Source organism: Arctopsyche grandis, chromosome 1 (assembly GCF_051622035.1).
Source record: "Arctopsyche grandis isolate Sample6627 chromosome 1, ASM5162203v2, whole genome shotgun sequence".
In the NCBI taxonomy this organism is placed as follows: domain Eukaryota; kingdom Metazoa; phylum Arthropoda; class Insecta; order Trichoptera; family Hydropsychidae; genus Arctopsyche; species Arctopsyche grandis.
Window position 1 is genome coordinate 22251726 of NC_135355.1, and position 22038 is coordinate 22273763.

Consider the following 22038-nt stretch of genomic DNA (forward strand, 5'->3'; position numbering starts at 1 on the left):
ACGTTCATACGTTTTTTATACATTTTTACAGGCTGCCCTTCGTCGACTCTATGGTCAAACTTTTTACATAAGTGCTAAAAAATTCTAAACATATTACGATAGTGACATATATAGTCATTTTACTTTGTAAGTAAGCATATTAAACAATCCGAAATCAACAAATTTAATATGGGATGAATTTACGAGAAACTGAAAGGGGGAAGATGGAAGATTTTATTGGATTCGTCACAACAATTAAGTTAGATAAATTGGCAAATTGCAACAGGAGACGATCGATCTGGATTTAATAACTTTCCAGATTTCGACATCAGCTGTAAATATATGTATGTACATATATAAAAGGTCAATAAAGAACGAAAAAGACGATAATTGCTGAAGATCAACTTTTGAAGTGTTTCTGTCTTTGAAGTGTTTATAGCGGCTGGTGGTTCTGAAATAAGTGTACATAGAAACAACGTGACATCGCCTTTGTGAATTTTGTGGGTTTCTTTGCAAGAAGACCAGCAAAAAACCCATTGCTCACCAAAAAAATCCGTCTGGAGCGTCTGGAATGGGCCCAAAAATATGACAATTGAACGATTGATTGGCAGAATGTGATCTTCTCGGATGAGAGTAAATTCAGTTCATTCAGGTCCGATGAAATGCGGTATGTGAGACCCAGAATTGGGGAACGTCTAAGTGAAAATGCTTTTTGGAAAATGAAATGCAAATGCTAAATGAAAATGCATCCTGCAGGATAAATGTCCTGGGCATGTTTCTCTTAGTTTTTAATGGGCCATTTGGCTTTAATTGACGGAACAGTAAACGCAGAAATTTACAAAAAATATATTTACAATGAACCTGTTCCCATCTATTGAAATGCATTGCACGTATGAAACACAGAGCATTTTCAGCAAGACGATTCTGCAACGTGTCATCGCGCTAAATCCGTATTTTTATAATTTTTTAAATACTTTATATCCCAGGTAATATTTTAAATGCCAAAATATTGTACAGATTAAATTTTATTATTTTTAGGTGAAAGAGTTAATTAAAAAACTAATAGTCCTGCTTAAGCCCGATTGAGAACTTATGGGGCATAATGGGGTTAAAAGTAAATAGCAATAAGCCTACTTATGAATACCAGCTTATGCAAACATTAGAAAAAGTATGGTATGATGACATTACAGGCGATTGTTTAAAAATATTAGTGAATTCGATGCCTTCGAGAATTGGAAAAGTGATAAAGGAGGAGTTGCAAAATATTAGATTAAGTATTTTTAATTAGTTTTATATATGTAGATATAATTTAAGTAAAAATTTTAATAAATAAATAGATTTTATGCCAAAAAATATTTTTTTCTATAAGACAAAAAAAACTTTTAAAAAACCCAGTTTTACAAAAACTTGAATATAAATTTTATTTTAGATAATATTAAGACTCAAATGATATCAAATCATTGAAAATATATTTATGTAACACTGGTCATTCAAATTTGTTGGATAGAAATTATTTAGAGCAAATAAATTGAAAAAATACGCCTTTTTAAGGTGGACACTTTTTTATTGACCGGTACATATGTATGTATGTATATATAATATGTGTGTGTGTGTATTTATATTTAATTGATCACCGTTTAAATTTCTGAAATTGCCTAATTTGTGAAATAGGATAAAAATTGGCTAAAATCAAAACAAAAATATTATACAAAAAATATGGGTCAACTTATTTTATTAGCTAGTAGCATAGATTTTTACAGTGTTTAGCGTATAATGCTTTCTACTGTTCAGCCAATTCAGGCGCTGCTGTCCAGACATTGGATATTTAACTCAAGGTCAATCGTTTCCTTTTAGAATTTGCAAATTTATCTGATTTCATTGAAACGGTTCCAATAAATTGACTAAATTAAAGTTTTCAGCATCTCAAATTTTCTAGTTTATAAAATGCGGCAAAAATGTTTTTATAATTTATCCATAGATGACTCTATGATGTTCTGTAAAATTGCTCTATTGGCCAGGAAAGCGCATTGGGGTTTACCTATAAGGCCTTCCTGGTACATACATATATTATATGTGCATTTGTATAAAAATTAAATTAATATAAAAGTACACCTGTTTCAAGACTTGGTGAAAGTTCTGATTTAACAATAAATTACTAATAATTTTACAAGCGGGAACTTTGTGTAGAGTTCGTTAATCAAGCAAATAGCTTGTATATCATGAATAACGCAATTATTTGCCTATGTTACGTAATAGACATAACATATATGTTAAAAATTCGGCGTAACATACATATGTACACTAGAATATATTAACATATAACATATATGTACACTAGAATATATTAACATATAACATATATGTACACTAGAATATATTAACATATAACATATATGTACACTAGAATATTTCGAATTTCCAATTCGAATATTGGAATATTCGATATTCGAATATATTCGGCCTATTTTGAACTATTCTTTATTCGAATATTTGAGCAATTATTCGAATAATATTCGTGAATTTTTTTAATGTAATTTTAATAAAATATTTTACAAATTTAGAATTTTTTTTTAACATAATACAATTTTATTTTTAACTCAAAATGTGTAACGCAGCAGTGTATTGTGTGAAAGACGTATTAGTCGTCGACTCGGAGTCATTTTATCGCCTCAGTGCAATGGATTCTTAGAACTTGACATTGGAATTCCTCGCTTTACAAATTGAACTTGTGTATTTTACGAAAAAAACTTATTGCAGTTTATTTGAAACGAAAACGAAAATACAGTCCGAAGCGGGAACGCAATTTTAATGGATAAGCAGAATTATTTCTTTTCATTTATGTTGTTTTGAACTTCAGTTGTGTTTCGGAGTTTTTTTTCTCAAATTTGAACTTCAGAATCGATCCGGGTATTTTTTCTCAAATTAAATAAATTGATTGAAAGCGCGTGCACGTTATAAAAGACGTTTTTCAAATTCCAAGATAATTCCAAAAGGTTAAAGAAAGATTTCAAGTAATTGGATAACTTTAAAAAACGAACCGAAGCTTTAGATATCCTTTAAAAACTTTATTAACAATTAAGCCAGCGTCAACTGTTACTGAAAGAATATTCTCCACAGCAGGAATAATAAAAACAAAAGTAACGGCGAGATTAAATTTTGAAACATTTAACGCATTATTATTTTAAAAATATGTATTTATAAAATTAAAATAAAGTTTATGTATGACGATAAATTTACTTTTTCTTTTTAATTTATGAGAACCCGACTCATTTTAATTATTTTGAATTAATATTTCTCTCTGTTTTCTATTGTTTAAAACTATTCGAATATATTCGAATATTTTGAATTTTAGTATTCGATATTTGAATAGTTGATGAAGTCGAATAATTGGAAACTCTAATATACACAGATAAAAAGAAATCACTCACATGAAATATTAAACATAATTCAAGGGTATTAACAATGTGCAACGGTCGTTTAAGGTCCGACAACTGACTCAAAGAGGAAAACAGAATCCATCCCTGGGGCGGACCCAACGCCCTGAAGAGACATAAACGCGAAAATAAAATTAAATATTAAAGGTATCGTAGTAGCCAGGTGTCCCCTTCGACGAGAGACCTCTACAACCGAATTTTCGTTTCGCACACGCACTATCACGCTATTCCCTACCTCTGTCTAACCAACACCGTCTACCCGTGGGAACATAGCCGCATCCCTCTCCTGCATGGGGGGTGAAATGGAGTGGTATGGGCGGGGGTGAGATATCCAGTTATTACGAGTATTATTCGGTCTGTACGCTATACATTATTGTATTACTGTGTGTATAAATTTCGCCATCCTGTGATATGATGCCGCCCGTTTAGCTCACATATGATACAGTGCGACCCAAAAGCCCACCGTCGTTTGTATCATCACGCTAGATTCGACGTGTCAAAGAAATTAACCATCGAATTTCTCGTAGCATTGAAATATGAATAAACTTTAAAGTTTTTTTTTATAAGTAAGCAGTATAGCTCAGCAGTTAGCGTATGAAAGGTCCTGGGTTCGAGCCCTGGTTAGACCTCAATTAAAAACAATCATACTTTTTAATATTTCTGAGTAAGCTGCTCGTCAGATTTGGATACAAGTCAATCGTTTTCTATATGAGTTTACTAATTTATCTGATTTTATTGTTGAAAAGGTTCCTCACAAAGTGGGTGCCCACTCTCTATTTGTCACCACTGTCTGATTAAATATAATTTCAAATTTGCAAATTTAAGTCTAGCCATAAGTGTCGATTTCGAGCCACCTGATATGGCAGTGAGGTAAAAATAGAATTAAAAATAAGTGGAAGTAAGTAAATAGCAAATATCCAAGACCATAGCTCGGTGGTTGGGTCAATGATAACCAACGAGAGGTTGCCGGGTTCGATCCCGTGGATTTAAAAGAATTTATTCCGATTATACATGTAGTGCTGCTGGTTAGACTTGGATATGTGACTCCAAGACTCCATCAGAATTTGTCAATTTATCTGATTTTATTGTTGAAACAGTTCCTCCATCAAATTGGCAAAAAATATCCTACCCACTATGTCGCCACTATTTGAATATGATATCAAAATTAATAATCTATAAATTTATACACGTACAAGTTTAATACCATATATGTCGCCCAGGGACAACCCGTAATGACATCGTGGGGAAATATAAATTATTAAAAAAAAAGTGTGTATTATTAAAAAAAACCATATTCTTATATTTTCTATAGAAATTGGTATCATACATTTTTTTTTTTTTTAATATCTTGATTTATAATAATAATTACAGATTGAGTGCCTATGCATAAACTCAGATGACAGTCATATAGCGTATAAAACAATAACGTCATACATATGTATGTACATATTCAGCGCGATAACTTTTTTTTTAACTGTCGATACAAAGAGTGTTATCATTAGAGGTAGAATAGTCACAGTGCTATCCATTGTTCGGCAAACCTTTAACAATGCATTTACAACCTTTGAACACTACACGGCCCCGTCATGGCTCTGGTGACTAGTTATCATTTATTCAACCGTAATAATTTTTAAATTATGCAGTTTGAATTTACTTTTGATTATTTAAGTCTTATACGGTAATGTGATTAATGTAAATAAAACAAGAACAAATTTCAAAATTCCTTTTGATAACTTTATATGAATCTATTTATTATTTATGATAAAAAGTGGTTAAAAACTAATGAAAACCTTGTAAAAACACCTCTGTGCGTATATATAACTTCTGTATTATTTAAATATATAGCATTTTTTCGAAAAGTTTTTGTTTAATTTAAAAGTTTCATTTTATGGTCATTGAAATGAGTTTTCACGTCTTGAAATATTTTTTGAATGTGGTTTGTAGCTACATCTACGTATGACACTATTATATACTAGCGTTGGCTGATATTCAAGAAAAGTGTTTTTAAAAGTTTTCAATAGATGTCACTTTTCATATAATGTTTATTTTAAAAGCTCAACAAAATATTTATTCTCAGTGAATTATTGCATTATTAACGTTTAAAATTAATAGTAAATAGCAACCACGTTGTAAATAAAAAAAAACAATTAAAAGACATGAAAATATGGTTAATAAGAAAAAACAAAAAGGATTTGTGTTTGTCAGAAGTGGGATTCGAACCCACGCCCACAGAAGTGGACTGCGACCTGAACGCAGCGCCTTAGACCGCTCGGCCATCCTGACAGTGACGGTGCCAGTGCAAACTTTCGCATATAAGTTGTAAGCGTTTCTAAAATGGTATTTGAAATTAGAAATTTATTTATATAACATTTCATAACAATTAGAAACGAAAAAAAATACAATTCGGACTTTAGTTCCTACTCTAGTATGACTAGAAACAACTCAAAATACAATCATTTCACAACTCTAACATGCTTAAAAAAAGCCGAAATCGTGGACTCCACAGCCCTATTTTCAAAAAAAACGTATATTTTAGGGTTGCCAACTGGGAAGTAAAAAAAGACAAAAATTCCCAAAAATATTTAATTTTATTAAAAAATTACAGTTAAGCCTCGACCTTAAGAATTTGTTCAAAATTTAGCATAAGACCGTTTAGAACAGCGGTCGCCAACCTTTCAAACCTCATGGACCATTAATTTCATAATATATATTTTAATTTTTAATAAGGTATAATACATTTGTAAAATAATTATCAGAAAACTTCCATTTTATTTATTTCAAGTTTGGACATTTATAGTATTACAGGAATTCCTAATGCGCCAAAATGGTCAAAAATATAACAGAAAAGAAAAGAAACAAAATAATAACTAAAGAAACGACTTTTAAGAAATAATAACAAGATTATTTTTCGCTCGTAAGCAGAGAAATCATAATATTTCTCTGGTTGTAAATGCGTATCGTCGTAATTCAAAACATTGTTGTAATTCAAAACATCAACGGTGATCTAAATTTAACTCAATCTCGCTCTTTAGCTTAATTTTGATATTTTAATTTCAATTTTTAAATTTAATTTTTATTTCGATATTTTGTACGCTACTGGTTTAAAAATATGACCTGGGGACCGTTCGTTGGTTAGGTGCGTACGCAGCATTAGGTGATCAGATTTTTACAAGGTTTTACTACGTTTCACTTCGTTATAATATCAAAAGAGTCCTCTAATCAAAATGGACATATAACAATCGCTTAACATTCTTTATAATCATATAATCGATTTATGATCATTTATATATATCATTTAAAGTTGAAAAACCTTTTAAAAATACTTTGATGGTGATACATGGGGAAGTGTATAAATACGAATTAATAAAACTAGATACTGCTTTTATACGATTCTAGGACAACTTGCTGAAAGATTTCATGCTTTAATTATATTACACGGCAATAAAAACTTTTGACCTAAATATAATGTATTGTTTTGTTGATAAAATAAAACTAGAAAGTTTTCAATTAACTTTATTAAAAAAGAGCAACTACATATGAACGTCCAACGATTCAAAAGTCGTTTCTCCAAATATTTAAATAACGGTTACAATATACTTATAATTCAAAAAGTCAACATAAAAACTAATATCAATATTGTGAATAAAAAATACTTGTATGAAATGTGTCAGTGAGTTGTCCCCGCGATAAAAAGCCACCGCGAGGAAATGTCCAAATGAAATTTACAAATTTCATTATAAATAATCTGTGTGATTGTAATTTTTACATACCTCCTTTACGTTTCACTTACGATTACAATTTAGGATAAAGTTTACCTCTTATCCGATCGTTTTCATACTTTGCCATATTGCTCATTTTGGTCATCAATATAAGTAAATGGATCCTCCGCCATTACGATGATGCAAAAATATCGTGTAAGACGCGTTTGATCTGCCCGGCGAGATGGTCGTTGACATTTATCCATGGTTTGTTTATAAGTTTTAAACATAGATGGCGGTAGTAAAATAAAATTATTGTTTTTATTCAAAATAATAATTTTATATACAAATTATAAAAGAGGTATTTTTTTAAAAAACTTTTTTTTATGTATAATTGTGTGACTACAATAAATAATATCAGTGGTCACCAAGCTATAAATAATCTAAAAGTGGGTAGAATCTAATTTAATCTATCTTGTTTTATTTATTATCAGTTTATCTACATATATATGCGCGTATACGTCAAATTTAGATTGTACTTATTAGAAAATAAAGTTTTTAAAAAATACTAATCTTTTTATGTTTTATCCTTTATTTTTAATTGTAAAAATATCAAAATATACACATTTTTTTCGTTGAAGCTGCATATCAGGTACATTAAAAAGACACTTGGATTTTTTTTTCAAGTAACACATTACAGTTTATTCTATTTCATTTTAAGACCTTCTCTTATAGCTGCGTGTAATGAATATTTTACATCACACAATGGGAAGAAGTCGTCGGTATCAATTGACCACAACATCATACCAGCTAATCCTTCTTTGAATGCATATTCAGCCTAATTATAAATAATGCAAAACATTTTTTTCAGTAAGAGATACGTAATAATATTTAAAACATTTTGTTGAATATAATATGAACTTGAATACCTTTTGTTTAACTGTACTTGGATCTTCAAAAGTGATCCACTGATTTCCATTGTAAGCATATTTGTTGGCGTAAGTAGCATTTGCAACTTGAGTCCATTTATTACTCTCCAATAGCATATCACAAATCTCATAGTACGCAAGGAAACCTAAATTAAATCGTATTTTACAAATTTTCAAAATATTTATGTTTTTTGGATACCCAATGATGTTCAAAATACATACCTGGAATCAAGGTGAAACGTCCTGCTTTTCCAACTCCTACAACGCTTGCTCCTAATTCATTTGAGGTCAATGACGATAGTTCATAAGATCTACCCGATGAGAGAACGCCAAGGACCAACTTGTTCGCAGGACAGCCTTTGCTCAACCACATTTTAACACTGTCGTCCTAAAAAAAATGAATTAACCCCATAAAAAAGGAAACATATTTTCTTGAGATTCATACATAGATACATATACTAACGACTGAACCAGCATTTGAGTCGCCTTGTAATTTATACAGAGGTGCTACATGAGAAGTCACATCTGGGCGATGATAGTCATACGCCATTAACAACACATAGTCGACAGAATCGGCAATTTCTTTCACGTCATATCCAGATTCGATAACCTGAGCTCCTGCTCCTACTGCTGTTGCAATCTGTTTTCCTCTGGGAAGAAACCTGGCTTTCATTTCTTTTAAAAGTTGTGGGAAATTTTGCTTATCACTCGGGATGCCACCTCTCTGTATTAAAAATGTATGTATATATTTTTCACTATCTTATTCATTTATAATATATATATGTATATGTATAGTAGTTGTAAATGCATAATATTTATTATATTACCTCTGCTGGATATTCCCAATCGATATCAACGCCATCGAATCCGTAATATACCAAATATCTCAGCAAATGTTCGATGAATCTTGATCTAGATTCAACTGTTTCAGCCATCTATAATACATTTAAAAATTAAATCAAAATTTTATATTTACGATGCGTAAATTGAATATTGGTTGTTTTTAGATAACATTTATGTCACAGACCAGATATTACTGTCACCGAGAGGGTAGCATTTTCATATACAGGAAACTATACACATTTGTTACTTAAAATGGTGAGCTATGATTTTCAGTTGTCCAATTATGTACATATATATTATTTGATGAAAATACTAGTTGTTTGAGATAAACACTGTGTTTATTTTTTTTAAATTGAGTTGAGTACAGTAATTTTGCTAAATTGAAAAATAAACTAACGAGACAACTGCGTCACCTTCGCAAAATTTCAACTGAAATAATTCAAACATTAATCTTACAACTGAGAATTTTTCGGATCCTTCGGTCCAACCTCCAATAGACAGCATAATTTTCAGACATGGATTTTCTTCTCGCAACTGTCTGAATAAATAGTACTGTCCAGCTCCACCTGCTTCAGGCAAATCGTTAAATGCATCCAAGGAAAAGGTGTAGCCTTCCAAATTCAGCCCAGCAAATGCATACACCATGTGAGTACAGAGAGAGGAATTTATCATACCAATGTCATATTTTCCTAATTCGGGTCGATATATAGCCCAACTCGAATAATAACAAAATAAAACATGATCTAAAAATCAGAAAAAAATATACATATAATGCAAATCAACTACATATGTAAATTTGAAGCAAAACGTACATACGTTAATTAGTTCGATTGATTTATTTTTGTTTTGAACAACAATATAAATAAAAAGTTACCTTTTTTACACTCATCAGCACTACTGGGACATATCAACGATAACAAAACTATCGACGCACATATTCCGAAGGAAAAACGAGCAATCCCCGACATGATTGCGAATTTGATTGCTCAAAAATAATATACGATTATATCGTCATTCAAACTATGCGCAATGATAAAAAATTCAAAACATCTCTTATAAATACCCATTTTGATATCTAATCTGATCAATAAAATCAATTGTTGAATACCGGGAAATAATCGTCTGCTTTTTTATGTCCGTCATTAGCAAAGATATCAATAACAGGATGCAATATACTCATAAATAAATAAGCCTGGCCAATTATGTATTTGAATGATTTTAATCTACCATATAACATACATATAACGTTACATTATTTTGAGCTTAAAAATTAATACTCTAAGTCATCTCATATTCAGGGGAACATATTAGACACATGTACATTTGCATAGCATTGTTTATTTATAATCGTAAAGAAGACTGTCAAGTTAAACAATCAGTGGAAAATAGTATACGTGCATATACATATACATGAGAGTAAAACGTGATTTTCTTCATTAAGCGTAGTATGGCTTTTGAATATCTATTTTTCAATTTAAACACATTTACGTGCTCGATGCACAAATGCACACATTTGCACTAATGTGCACGTTGTTTCGTATATGTATTTATTTGAAACGTTTCGCCCAACGCACATGCAAAAATTCTTCATTTGAGATTTTTTTTTAGTTTGAAATTTATGTAACATTCCATTCTGCGATTAAATATTTGTAACGGCTAATTCGTCAAATGTGTATGAAAAACTTAGTGGAGATTTGATACGAGAATTTTTCTTTTATAGTGAACATTTATAAATATATGTATGTATGTATGTACATACATACATGCATACGTAAATAAACCAAAACACTTTTCTCTATATATGTATGTATGTACATTATTCTACATAAATGTACTACGTAATTTTCTTGCGAAACGCTGTTATGAATTAACTGAAAAATTTAGTAACAAGTTTTTGCATGAGTACAAAGGTAGCCACTTTGATATTTTGGCGACATTTATTGAACTAAGCATTCATTCAGTTGAGGTCACAAACTCTCATCATATGCACGAAGATACCTGTGCAGTTTTCATTTTATAATACCTACATACATATATGTAATTTTGTTTTAAGGTGAGTCATTTATGAACATATTCTAAATGGGTCACTTAAAGCCTTTCCCAACTTTTTCAGTGTATTTCGTCGCCGAGTTTGTACGATACACAAATACGAAAATCTTTTTTTCGGAGTGAAATACTTATTTTACGAGGTAACCATTAACCATTAAAAATATAGTAAAAAACGATTTTTAATCTATTTTTTTTAAAGGTGTGTTTGTAGCTTAAAAATGTATGAATTATCACAATATATTTCGTATATTAAATATATTTCATCTGTGTACTTATAATATAAAGGTATGTTTATACTATCCAGCACTGCACGAAAAAACTACTTCTATTCATACTACATATACAGCACAGCTCGTTTTTGTCACGTCTATCCATGTTTTGGAAATATGCATGACAGAGCTTTCGTTAGTGCGGGTGCACCCGTTCCCGTTCTATATATATGTATATATATATATATATATATATATATATATATATATATATATATATATATATATATATATATATACATATATATAGAACGGGAACGGGAATTGCATGCGTTAATATGGCATTGCAACTTATAAAATTTTAAACAAATTTTATATACATACATATGTATATATATACATATATGTATATATATATATATATATATATATATATATATATATATATATATATATATATATATATATATATATATATATATATATATATATATATATATATATATATATATATATATATATATATATATATATATATATATATATATATATATATATATATATATATATATATATATATATATATGTATATATATATATATATATATACAGACTCCGAAGAGCGTGTCACACCGGGTGATTTCTTAGTCGCTCACATTTTCATACATTTGGTCTGGTCGGTGTGGCCTGGAGCTATTTCCTGGGACATGCGTTAAATATTTATAATATGATACTGATTCTTCACAAGGTATAAAATTCAGACTGTTAAAATATTGAACAAAATGTTTAAAAATGACATTAATTTATATATGAGATGATCGAAACATATGTACGTATTGCGGGGTTTGCGGGCGCGGTAGCTACGCCACTGGCTATGACATATTTTAAAATGAAGTACTCTTGTTTTCCAGATGATTTTGAACAAGTTTTGTCGGAGACTTATCAAATTTATATCTCTTATAATACGGATTATTCTATACCCGATAGTTTGCATCATGAATCAAGAGGAACGTAAATATTTACCAGCGATCAAAGAACCTCTTTTGTTATACAGTGCTACTAAATTGGCTGACAAAATAAGAAGAGGGGAGGTTTGAATTGACTTGAGAACATTTTTTTAATGAAAACAAATATATTATAAACGCAAATCCATTTCAGATAAGATCAGAAGATGTTGTACGCGCTTATATACTGAGATGCCAACAGATAAACCCAATAATCAATGCAATCGTAGACACAAGATACGATATAGCATTGGCAGATGCTAAAAATGTCGACTGATATCAAACAAGTTATATACTCTAGATGAATTCGAAAAGCTTCATCCTTTGCTGGGAGTTCCAATTACCATCAAAGAAAGTCTTGCACTCAAAGGTAGTTTTTTGTATAATTAATATCTACATTCTGTGTACTTATAATATAAAGGTATGTTTATATTATCCAGCACTGCACGAAAAAACTACTTCTATTCATACTACATATACAGCACAGCTCGTTTTTGTCACGTCTATCCATGTTTTGGAAATATGCATGACAGAGCTTTCGTTAGTGCGGGTGCACTCGCCACTATGACATCAGGTCATGTTTGAACATTTTCACAGTGGTCAAAGAAAACCGTATCTGCTTGATACGTTTCAGTGGCATGTACATATACATATGTACATACATATAATATGAATAGATCGTGTTGGCTACTGCTGTTACGGATACGCCAAGTACTAAAGTGCAGTGCTAGTATAAATGAACCTTAATATCATCATCATCATCATTTACAGCCATTCGCCATCCACTGCTGGATGAAGGCCTCTCCAACACGCTTCCACTCGTCTCTGTTTTGCGCAACACTCATCCATCTCATTCCGCACATTTTCCTAATTTCGTTCACCCATCTTCCTTGCGGTCTTCCTTTTACTCTTTTGCCTTCTCTCGGGTACCATTCAAGCACTTCTTTTGTCCACCTTTCGTCCATCCTCCTAGCTACGTGACCCGCCCATTGCCATTTCAATCTCTTCACTCTATCCACTATGTCCACTACCCTTGTCATATTTCTCACCCACGTGTTCCGCTTTCTGTCTTTCCTCGTTATGCCAAGCATACAGCGTTCCATACTTCTTTGAGTGCATTGGATTTTATTTAGCATCTTGGCGTTCAGTGTCCAAGTTTCACATCCATACGTCATCACTGGCAAAACGCATTGATCAAAGATCCTTTTCTTCAGGCAGAGTGGCATTTTTGATTTAAAAACAGCATTCCTCCGTCCAAATGCACTCCATCCTAATTTCATACGTCTCTTTATCTCTTCAGTTTTACTACCAGACATGTCAATTATTTGACCTAAATATAAATAATTATTTACTACTTCTACTGGTTTATCATCTAAGGGGATGCTATCAGGCATGCAATAACTATTGAACATTAGTTTAGTCTTATCTACGTTAATTTTTAATCCTACTTTTCTACTTTCCCTGTCCAGCTGTGTTAGTCTGATAAGTAGGTCAGCTGAATCACGAGCTACTAAAACTATATCGTCTGCGAATCGAAGGTGACTCAAAAAGCGACCATTGATGCTTACTCCGGCTGTATCCCAATCCAAGTTCCTGAAAACTCCCTCAAGCACCGCATTGAATAACTTGGGCGAGATTGTATCTCCTTGTCTTACTCCTTTTCCTATGCTAAATCTATCTGTACCTGAAAAAATTTTAACCGAAGCTGTGGCATTCTTATATATTGCAGCTAACAGTCCCACATAGGGTTCCGGCACTCCCTGTGTTTGTAGAGCGTTAAGTACTGCATTATGACTAACTGTATCGAAGGCTTTCTCATAATCGACGAAACCTAGGCACAATGGCCGTTGATATTCGTTGGCGCGCTCGATTAGTTCGCCAACTACTTGGAGGTGGTCCATTGTGCTGAAATTTGCCCTAAACCCTGCCTGCTCTATAGGTTGGTTCTCGTCGAGGATATTCTTCAGCCTTTCTGTAATAACCTTCGTGAAGAGCTTGTAGACCGCTGAAAGTAAACTAATGGGTCGGTAGTTCTTGATATCGCTTTTGTCGCCTTTTTTGTGTATTAAAATGATAGTTGCGTTATTCCATCCTTCTGGTATAGCTTGGTTCTGGATGCATTTGCTGAAAAGCCTAGCTAAGATATTAATTAGGGGGGGGCCGCCACATTTTAGTAAGTCAATGGGAATATTATCTTCCCCTGGGGTTTTACCGTTTTTTGCAGTTTTTAGCGCGGCCTCTACTTCGCTAGGCAATACTGCAGGAACCCTTTGGCCGTGTGTCGATTCCGGAGCGGGAAATTGACCGTTGTTGTTCTCGTAAAGTTTTGCATAGAACGTATAAACTCTGTCTATGATCTATTCTCTATTCCTAATTATTACTCCGCTCTCTGATCTGATTGCGATCATTTGGTTTTTGCCTAAGAAAAGATCTTGTTTGCACTGAACCTTAATATATAAATATATAAATTCTGACTACTAACTGCATGTTATAAATATGCTAGGAATGAGTCACAATTCCGGTGTATATAAAGTAAGCAAGGATATTGCGTCTTTCGATGCTAAAGTTGTGATGCAAATCAAGTCAGCTGGAGCCATACCCATACTCGTCAGCAATACTCCAGAAATGTGTCTTTGTTGGGAAACCTTCAACTATGTAACTGGGACAACGAAGAATCCTTACGATACAACAAAGACTTCTGGCGGCTCATCGGGTGGAGAGGTGAGACATTAGAAAAATATTCAAAATCATATTTTCGCATTTTTAAAACTAATATCTCGATTCCTTTTAGGCTGCATTATTATCTTCGGCTGCTTCCGTGATAGGCATTGGATCTGACACCTGTGGGTCTTTAAGACTGCCCGCAATGTACAATAGCATATTTGCTCACAAGCCGACATCAAATTACGTGTCAATGGAAGGACATAAACCGAATTTGAGGACGAAAATTTTGAACAATCTCAGCTGTGTTGGACCTATGACTAGATACGCAGAAGATTTGCCTTTGTTGCTGAGAATTATGAAGGATCCACTAGCTGACAATTTAAATCTTGAAGCAAAGGTATACATTTTTTTTTAAGATTAAGATTGTTTGATATTTGTCCAACCGTCATATTTCCAAAAAGATTTCAATTAACTAGAATTAAACTTTTATTGTGATGGTGATATTAAACTTCAAAATTATACATACATATGTATGTATGTATGTATGTACATATATATGATTGTTTGATAAACGTTATCTCAATTGTAATCAGTTTAATTGGCAACAATAAATTAGATTTTTTTTTGTTATATACATAGGTGTCTATAGATATGATAAAATTATACTACATGGAGGGAGACGGTTCAGGTATGGTTAGTGAAATTAATTCTGATGTCAAAACTGCTATTGAAAAAGTGATAAGATATTTTGAAGACGTACGTGGTATTAAAGTTAAAAAGGTACTTATTCTATTAATAACGGTCTATTCGTACTAGCACAGCACATACAGGCAACTGCACGTAACCAGCAGTACAAAAAGTATTCTTTGGTACATTTTATATGGATACATTCATGTCTAACGTGGTGTAGACGAAACAGCAAGTAACAGCAGCAAACTATACAGCAGTACATGACACCATAACGTATCAACCAAAACCGGTTTTCTTTGGCCACTGTGGAAATATTCACGCACGACGTGACATCATAGTAGAGAGTGCACGCGTATATATAAAGTGCGCATGCGCATATGAATGTTTTCTGAAACGTCATATTGTGACAATATTGACGAGAGCAGGATACAATGGGCCTCGGTATAATGTATCCAAGTCCTCTTGTATCCTGCTCGCGCACACATAAGTAAAGCTGTGTGACAAGATTAAGTGGATTTCCACGCCTCGACACCGGTTACATATGTACACTATATTATTTGTATAATTTGTACGTTTATACGTTACTTTCATTTAAGGTCAGTTTGAAGCATATGAAGCATGCATGCGATATGTCAATGGTCCATGCAATGGAAGTCAGAGATGCGGAATCTGTTTTTGAACAACCTTTTAAATTGTCATCACTGACGCTAGAACTGGCGAAGAATTTATTGGGATGTTCAAAATCAATATTTACTTCTATTGCTTTCGCATATATGAGAAAAGCAAGGGATTGTGTAAATGACAACACGTTTAAAGAATACGCAGAAGTTATTGCTGAGCTTAAACAAGAGTTCTTGGTAATTATTACCTAAAATGTTCATACAAATACATATATAATATATTACTAGTGGTTTTACCCGGCTTCGCTTAGTATTTTTAATATAAACAGCGTAAACACGGTGAATATAATAGTAAATATTCATTTGTTTTTTTATTAAATTTATTTGAATCGTAAAAAAATCGAATTGTCGTTATAGAAATTTTGACGGGTTTACGAAGTTCTCAACCAAAGATACTTACATACAGTGGCGGACTGGCCATACAAGCAAACATGCCCGATGGCATGTGGGCCCCCCTATCTGTTAGAAAATATGGGCCCTAAGTAAAATTAAATAACGTTTTTTTAACTATTTCACGTGTGTAAAAATTTATAGGATATTGCACTTTGGGACCTAAAGTTTGGGTATTTCAACAAAACAAATTTCTTACGATATACACAAACAACTACTACCTGCTTTAACAGCCCAAGGATCGGTTAACTTTTTTTATTAGGCTCGAAATATAAGTTTCAACATTTGCGTGGGCCATTTTGCCGGGCCCATTTCCATCCTCAAGATTATGTATATACCAATACCTATGTAACAACTACCTACTGAAATAAAAATGGGAATAAACAAATTTCCGTGAATAATATAAACTGAATTGCTTAAAACAATTTTGATAGGACGATTCATCAACTAGCGATTTAAATTTACTTCATACTTTCAAAATAACATTTCATTATACTTCGACGATATAGTAAGATTTAAATACACAATTTTAAACAGTTTCCGAATATAAAATCTATTCCTAATCTAGACACATCCATGTATATAGGATATATGATAGAAATATATAATATATACAATTTTTTTAACCCTTTGACTCCTGGCATCCACTGATTTCAGTCCCAGTCCGCCACTGCTTTCATATGTATATACATATCTCTTTCGAAATTACATATTAGATTACGAGTGGTTTTACCCCGTTTCGCTCGGTATTTTTAATATAAACAGCTTAAACATGGCTAATCTAATCATTTGTTTTTTTATTTAATTTTTTGAATCGAAAAAAAATTATATTCAACAATATCGATATCATCGTCATAGAAACTTTAATTTTTTGTCGATGCTCCCACCCAAACCTTACATACAAAGTCTCTTTCGAAATTATATATTAGATGTATAATGGACGTACATACATATGTACATGTATGTATATGAATGTACTATGTACATATGTATAATGTAAGTGAATTCGGATTGACAGTACAAAGTACATACATTTGATTACTTGTATGATTGTGCAATCTTTATCATTCAACTTAAACATGCAGATTGTTTTAAAAATTATATAAATTGACGGTTTTTTTGGTATACATATATCACTTATGATCAGGGTTGTGTATTGTTTAAAATAGCGTCACTAGGCCTCTTCTAGACGCTTCGAGTTCTTCCTATGCGCAACTTTCGAGCGTCACCAGCTATTATACATATGTACATATATGTATAGTCTTAAGCTTAACTTCCGCCTTTAGCAAAACATATTTGTTTTTGTTTCGAATATATGTACCTCCGATTCCATTAAAAACACAGCCCTGCGTATGGCGGTAATTATTTTATAACATTAATTTGTTCTACTATCTTGTTTTATATATGTACATATAAACCGGTCTCCGTGACGAGACAGAATGTTAAATGACAGAAAACGCAAATATCGGAAGGCAAAGATCGAAAATCGAAAGATCTTAAGTCGAAAGATCAAAAAAAAAATAGAGCATGGTAAACGGTACATACTATTGTACATACTCACTTAATTTGCGCGAGCAGGATACAACAGGAACAAGAAGAACAGGATTTTCCTCCCGTATTAATGTGCTCGCGCAGAATACGGGAGGAAAAGCATGTTCCTCTTGTTCCTGTTGTATCCTGCTCGCGCAAATTAAGTGAGTATGTACGTGATTTGTACCGTTTACCATGCACCATTTTTTTTATCTTTCGACTTAAGATCTTTCGATTTCGAAAGGTCCCGGGTTGGAACCCTAGTTTGACCTCGATCGAAAAGAATTGATTTAGAGTATTTCTGCAGTCCTGCTGAAATACTCCAATACTTCTTATCATACTTTGCCAATTTATCTTATTTCACTGTTGAAATAGTTCCCCACCAAATTAGCAACCAACCCACCTACTATTTTTCACCAATATTTGAATATAATTTCAAATTTACAATTTATATGTACATATACAAGTTAAAAACCATATTTATATGAGTACAAGTTGCCCCAGCTGCCGTTTTAGGTCAATATATAATGGAACTATGGTAAAAATATACATAAATTCAAAATATAATAAATATATATGTACATAACTACATAGTTTGATATTTGTTGGTTTGGAGTATAATCCGCGGCTTTTCATGCCATTATGTGCGTATACAAAAAAAAACCTAGCATGTATCACAAAGTTGTCTATCAAAATACAGAATATGTGTATTTCAAATTATACGAATGCAGAATATTCGAATTTATTGAGGGACCAAAAACAATTACTCCCCACTGAATGATCTATTTCTTACTACATTTTTATTCTACATTTTGATATTCTTCATTTTGACCACCTACCATCTTAAAAAATTAGGTTTCCATAATAAGTGCAAAAACATAAATATCAAAAAAAAGCATGTTGTATGCATGTAAATTCGGTAAAAACATCTATGAGGACACTTTACTGCGAACGGAACAATTATTGAATACATATGAATACCGGAAATAAAAAAGGATCTTAGTGTAATTATTAAGATTTTGAGATACATCGGTTTTTGTTAAAAAAGCTATTTTGGGTTTTTTGGCACTTAGACCCTTTTTTTATTTCCGGTATTCATATGTAAATGTCACTTTGACTGGAGAAAAAGATCTTCGATCAATGTTTTTGGCTAGTGATGACGTATGGATGTGACACTGGACACTGAGCGCCAAAATGTTTCACAGATTCCAATGCACTCAAAGGAGTATGGAATGCAGTATGCTCGGCATAACGAGGAGAAATAGAGAACGGAATACGTGGGTAAGAAATATGACAAGGATAGTGGTAATAAGGGAGATAGTGAAGATATTTAAATTGCAATGGGCAGGTCACGTAGCTAGAAGAGTAGACAAAAGGTGAACAAAATAATGGTTAAAGGTGCTGGAATGGGTGAAAGGAAGGCTGCAAGGAAGATTGGTGTACGAAATTCTAAAAATGTATGGAGTGAGATGAATGAGAGTTGATGAATTGATGGATGATGCAACACTGGAAGTGTGCGAAAGTGATTTTTAAATAAATAAACATATGATAGAAAAATAAATAAAAGTATTTGTACTATATAACAAAAAAAAAACATTATAATTACAGGATTTGCTTCAAGACAATGGAGTGTGTTTCTATCCTACATTTCCAAGAACTGCATCAATGCACTACGACTATATGCGACAAATACTCGATTTTTCGTATGTGATGATATTCAACAGTTTAAGTTTACCGGTAACCAACTGTCCAGTTGGTTTAGCAAGTAATGGTATGCCAGTTGGAGTTCAAGTGATATCGAGTCCAGGCTGTGATCACCTGTCTCTGTTTATAGCACAAGAAATGGAAATGGCATTTGGGGGATGGACACCTCCCCCATCATTTTAAATAAATAAAACATTGTTTGTATATTTACGTGAATAAACTGAAAACCTCATTCTGTAAAAATCTCATATTAGCTGAAAATATAAATTACACTAAATTTATAATAAAATAATTTAATATTTAAATTTGCGATTATCATTTAACATAATGCATTTAGATATTACCATACACTTTATGCTGCTGTAGGGAAGATTATTTTTTCCGTCCAAGGGATAAAACTTTTAACATAAAGCAGTGCTTTTAAAATTTGATTTTCTTAAGCTATTTTCGCTGTATTGTTTCTATATGGAATTGTTTTTATTAACTTATATAATTTAATAATTCACTAAACTTTTGAAGCTTAATTTACTGAATTTTTAAAAGCTTGAATTTTTACAAGATTTAGCTTGACTCTGTTAAAGAAAAGTGCCGCAGTCGAAAAATTTTCGAGAATACAATTTTTTTTAATTTCATTCTGTATAAAATAATAAAAAAATACTTCTGGTTCAGGAAAAAATATTAAAAAAATATTAGGTTATAAAATTTATAATTTATATAACATGTAAAAAAAAAATCAGTCTGATTCAGTTAGCGGTTTGGGAGATAATTGAGTTCAAAAACTTAAAAAGAGGACACCTATAAGGGGAGGTCCCATTTCCGGTCAACTTAAAAATTTGAAAAAAAATTTCGTCGTATCGATAAGAATTTCAGTAACCGATACGAAGTTTCAGTTCGATAGGACTAACGGTGTTCAAAAAATCCCCAAAATACACAGCCACACACATTTTATCTAGATCACGAAAACGTGATCAGTGATCAATTCTTAGTTCGAATCAGTCAGAATCGATCACTGATCAAAAATTTGGTTCTTCGGCAATATTGTTTTGGAACATTAATATGATGATAAATATATTGGTTAACGTTGAAAATCTCGAAAGTTCAAAAAAAGTATACAATTTTGATTGAACATTCTATTCATACGAATTATTTTTGTATGAAAAATTTCAATTTTTTTTTCTTTTATTTTTTTATTTTTATTCAATCACATAATCTATCATCAGTGAGTTCAATCCGCTATACTGCTGATTATATTTCAAAAATAATTCCTGTATTGAAATTGTCGGTCATATCTACATGATAATTTCATAAAATTTGAATAAATTTATTTAATAGTCTTTGTACCTTTGTGCCGGTTTAGAAACCCTGCTTAAAACTAAATTTGGAGATTGAGTTGAGAAACCCTGCTTGCGTAATATTTCAAGGCACAATGAGTATCAAATAAATTTATTCGCATTTATGAAATTATCATGTAGATATGACCGAAAATTTCAATACAGTAATTATTTTTGAAAACGCATTTGAAACTTATTGAAAAAATTGATTTTGCGCTGAATAGTCCATGCACTGAATTGTCATCCGCTGAGTTGTCGTTCCGCTGAGTCGTCTGCGCCGAAAAGTCGGCGCTAAGTTGGTTTGCGCTGATTTGTCGTGCCACCGCAGGTATTGTATTATATTTTGAGATATGTAGTCCAAAATATTCGACCCAAAAATACTTACCTCTAATTTACGAATATCAAAATTGTATATTTAAAATCAAGCCAATTAATTACATTTATTTTTTAAATGCAATATTTAAAATCGGTCTGTTCTGCCTGTTCCTCTTGTTCCTGTTGTATCCTGCTCGCGCAAATTAAGTGAGTATGTACGTGAGTATGTACCGTTCACCATGCACCATTCTTTTTTGATCTTTCGACTTAAGATCTTTCGATTTTCGATCTTTGCCTTCCGATATTTGCGTTTTCTGCCATTTAACATTCTGTCAAGTCACGTAGACCCATTTAAAATATATCTTTTTATAATTTTAAAACTAAATTTTGTCATAAACACAAAAAAAATACATTTATAAATACTTCTTAATAAAAATGAGAAATATGTAAGTATACATACTAACATATGTATGTATGTATGTATGTACATAATATTCACAGATTAATAGTTTTTTTAATACATTACATAATTAGTTGATACATTGATTTTTTATTAATAAATTTTTTTCTGAACCTGCCATTATAATTT

The 22038-nt window shown here is 31.9% G+C and overlaps 2 protein-coding genes and 1 non-coding gene across 3 annotated transcripts; 1 reads left to right on the plus strand and 2 right to left on the minus strand.

Annotated features, from left to right (window-relative positions):
- Positions 1 to 5612: 5612 nt before the first annotated feature.
- Positions 5613 to 5696, minus strand: TRNAL-CAG (transfer RNA leucine (anticodon CAG)). The gene has a single exon. It is a non-coding gene; the product is annotated as a tRNA-Leu (tRNA).
- A 1786-nt stretch (positions 5697 to 7482) lies between these two features.
- Positions 7483 to 9917, minus strand: LOC143912740 (chitinase-3-like protein 1). Its single transcript, XM_077432091.1, has 7 exons — positions 9758 to 9917; positions 9340 to 9626; positions 8868 to 8975; positions 8504 to 8764; positions 8263 to 8428; positions 8041 to 8186; positions 7483 to 7949 (listed from the first exon to the last, which is right to left on the minus strand). Exons 1-7 carry the CDS (start codon positions 9849 to 9851, stop codon positions 7818 to 7820), a joined length of 1194 nt encoding a protein of 397 aa, XP_077288217.1. The 5' UTR covers positions 9852 to 9917; the 3' UTR covers positions 7483 to 7817.
- Positions 9918 to 14650: 4733 nt separating this feature from the next.
- On the plus strand, positions 14651 to 16371 carry LOC143917207 (fatty-acid amide hydrolase 2-like). The gene is made up of 4 exons (XM_077438685.1): positions 14651 to 14866; positions 14937 to 15206; positions 15449 to 15589; positions 16096 to 16371. The coding sequence occupies exons 1-4, from the start codon at positions 14651 to 14653 to the stop codon at positions 16369 to 16371; spliced, it is 903 nt and encodes a 300-aa protein (XP_077294811.1).
- The last annotated feature ends 5667 nt before the right edge of the window (positions 16372 to 22038 follow it).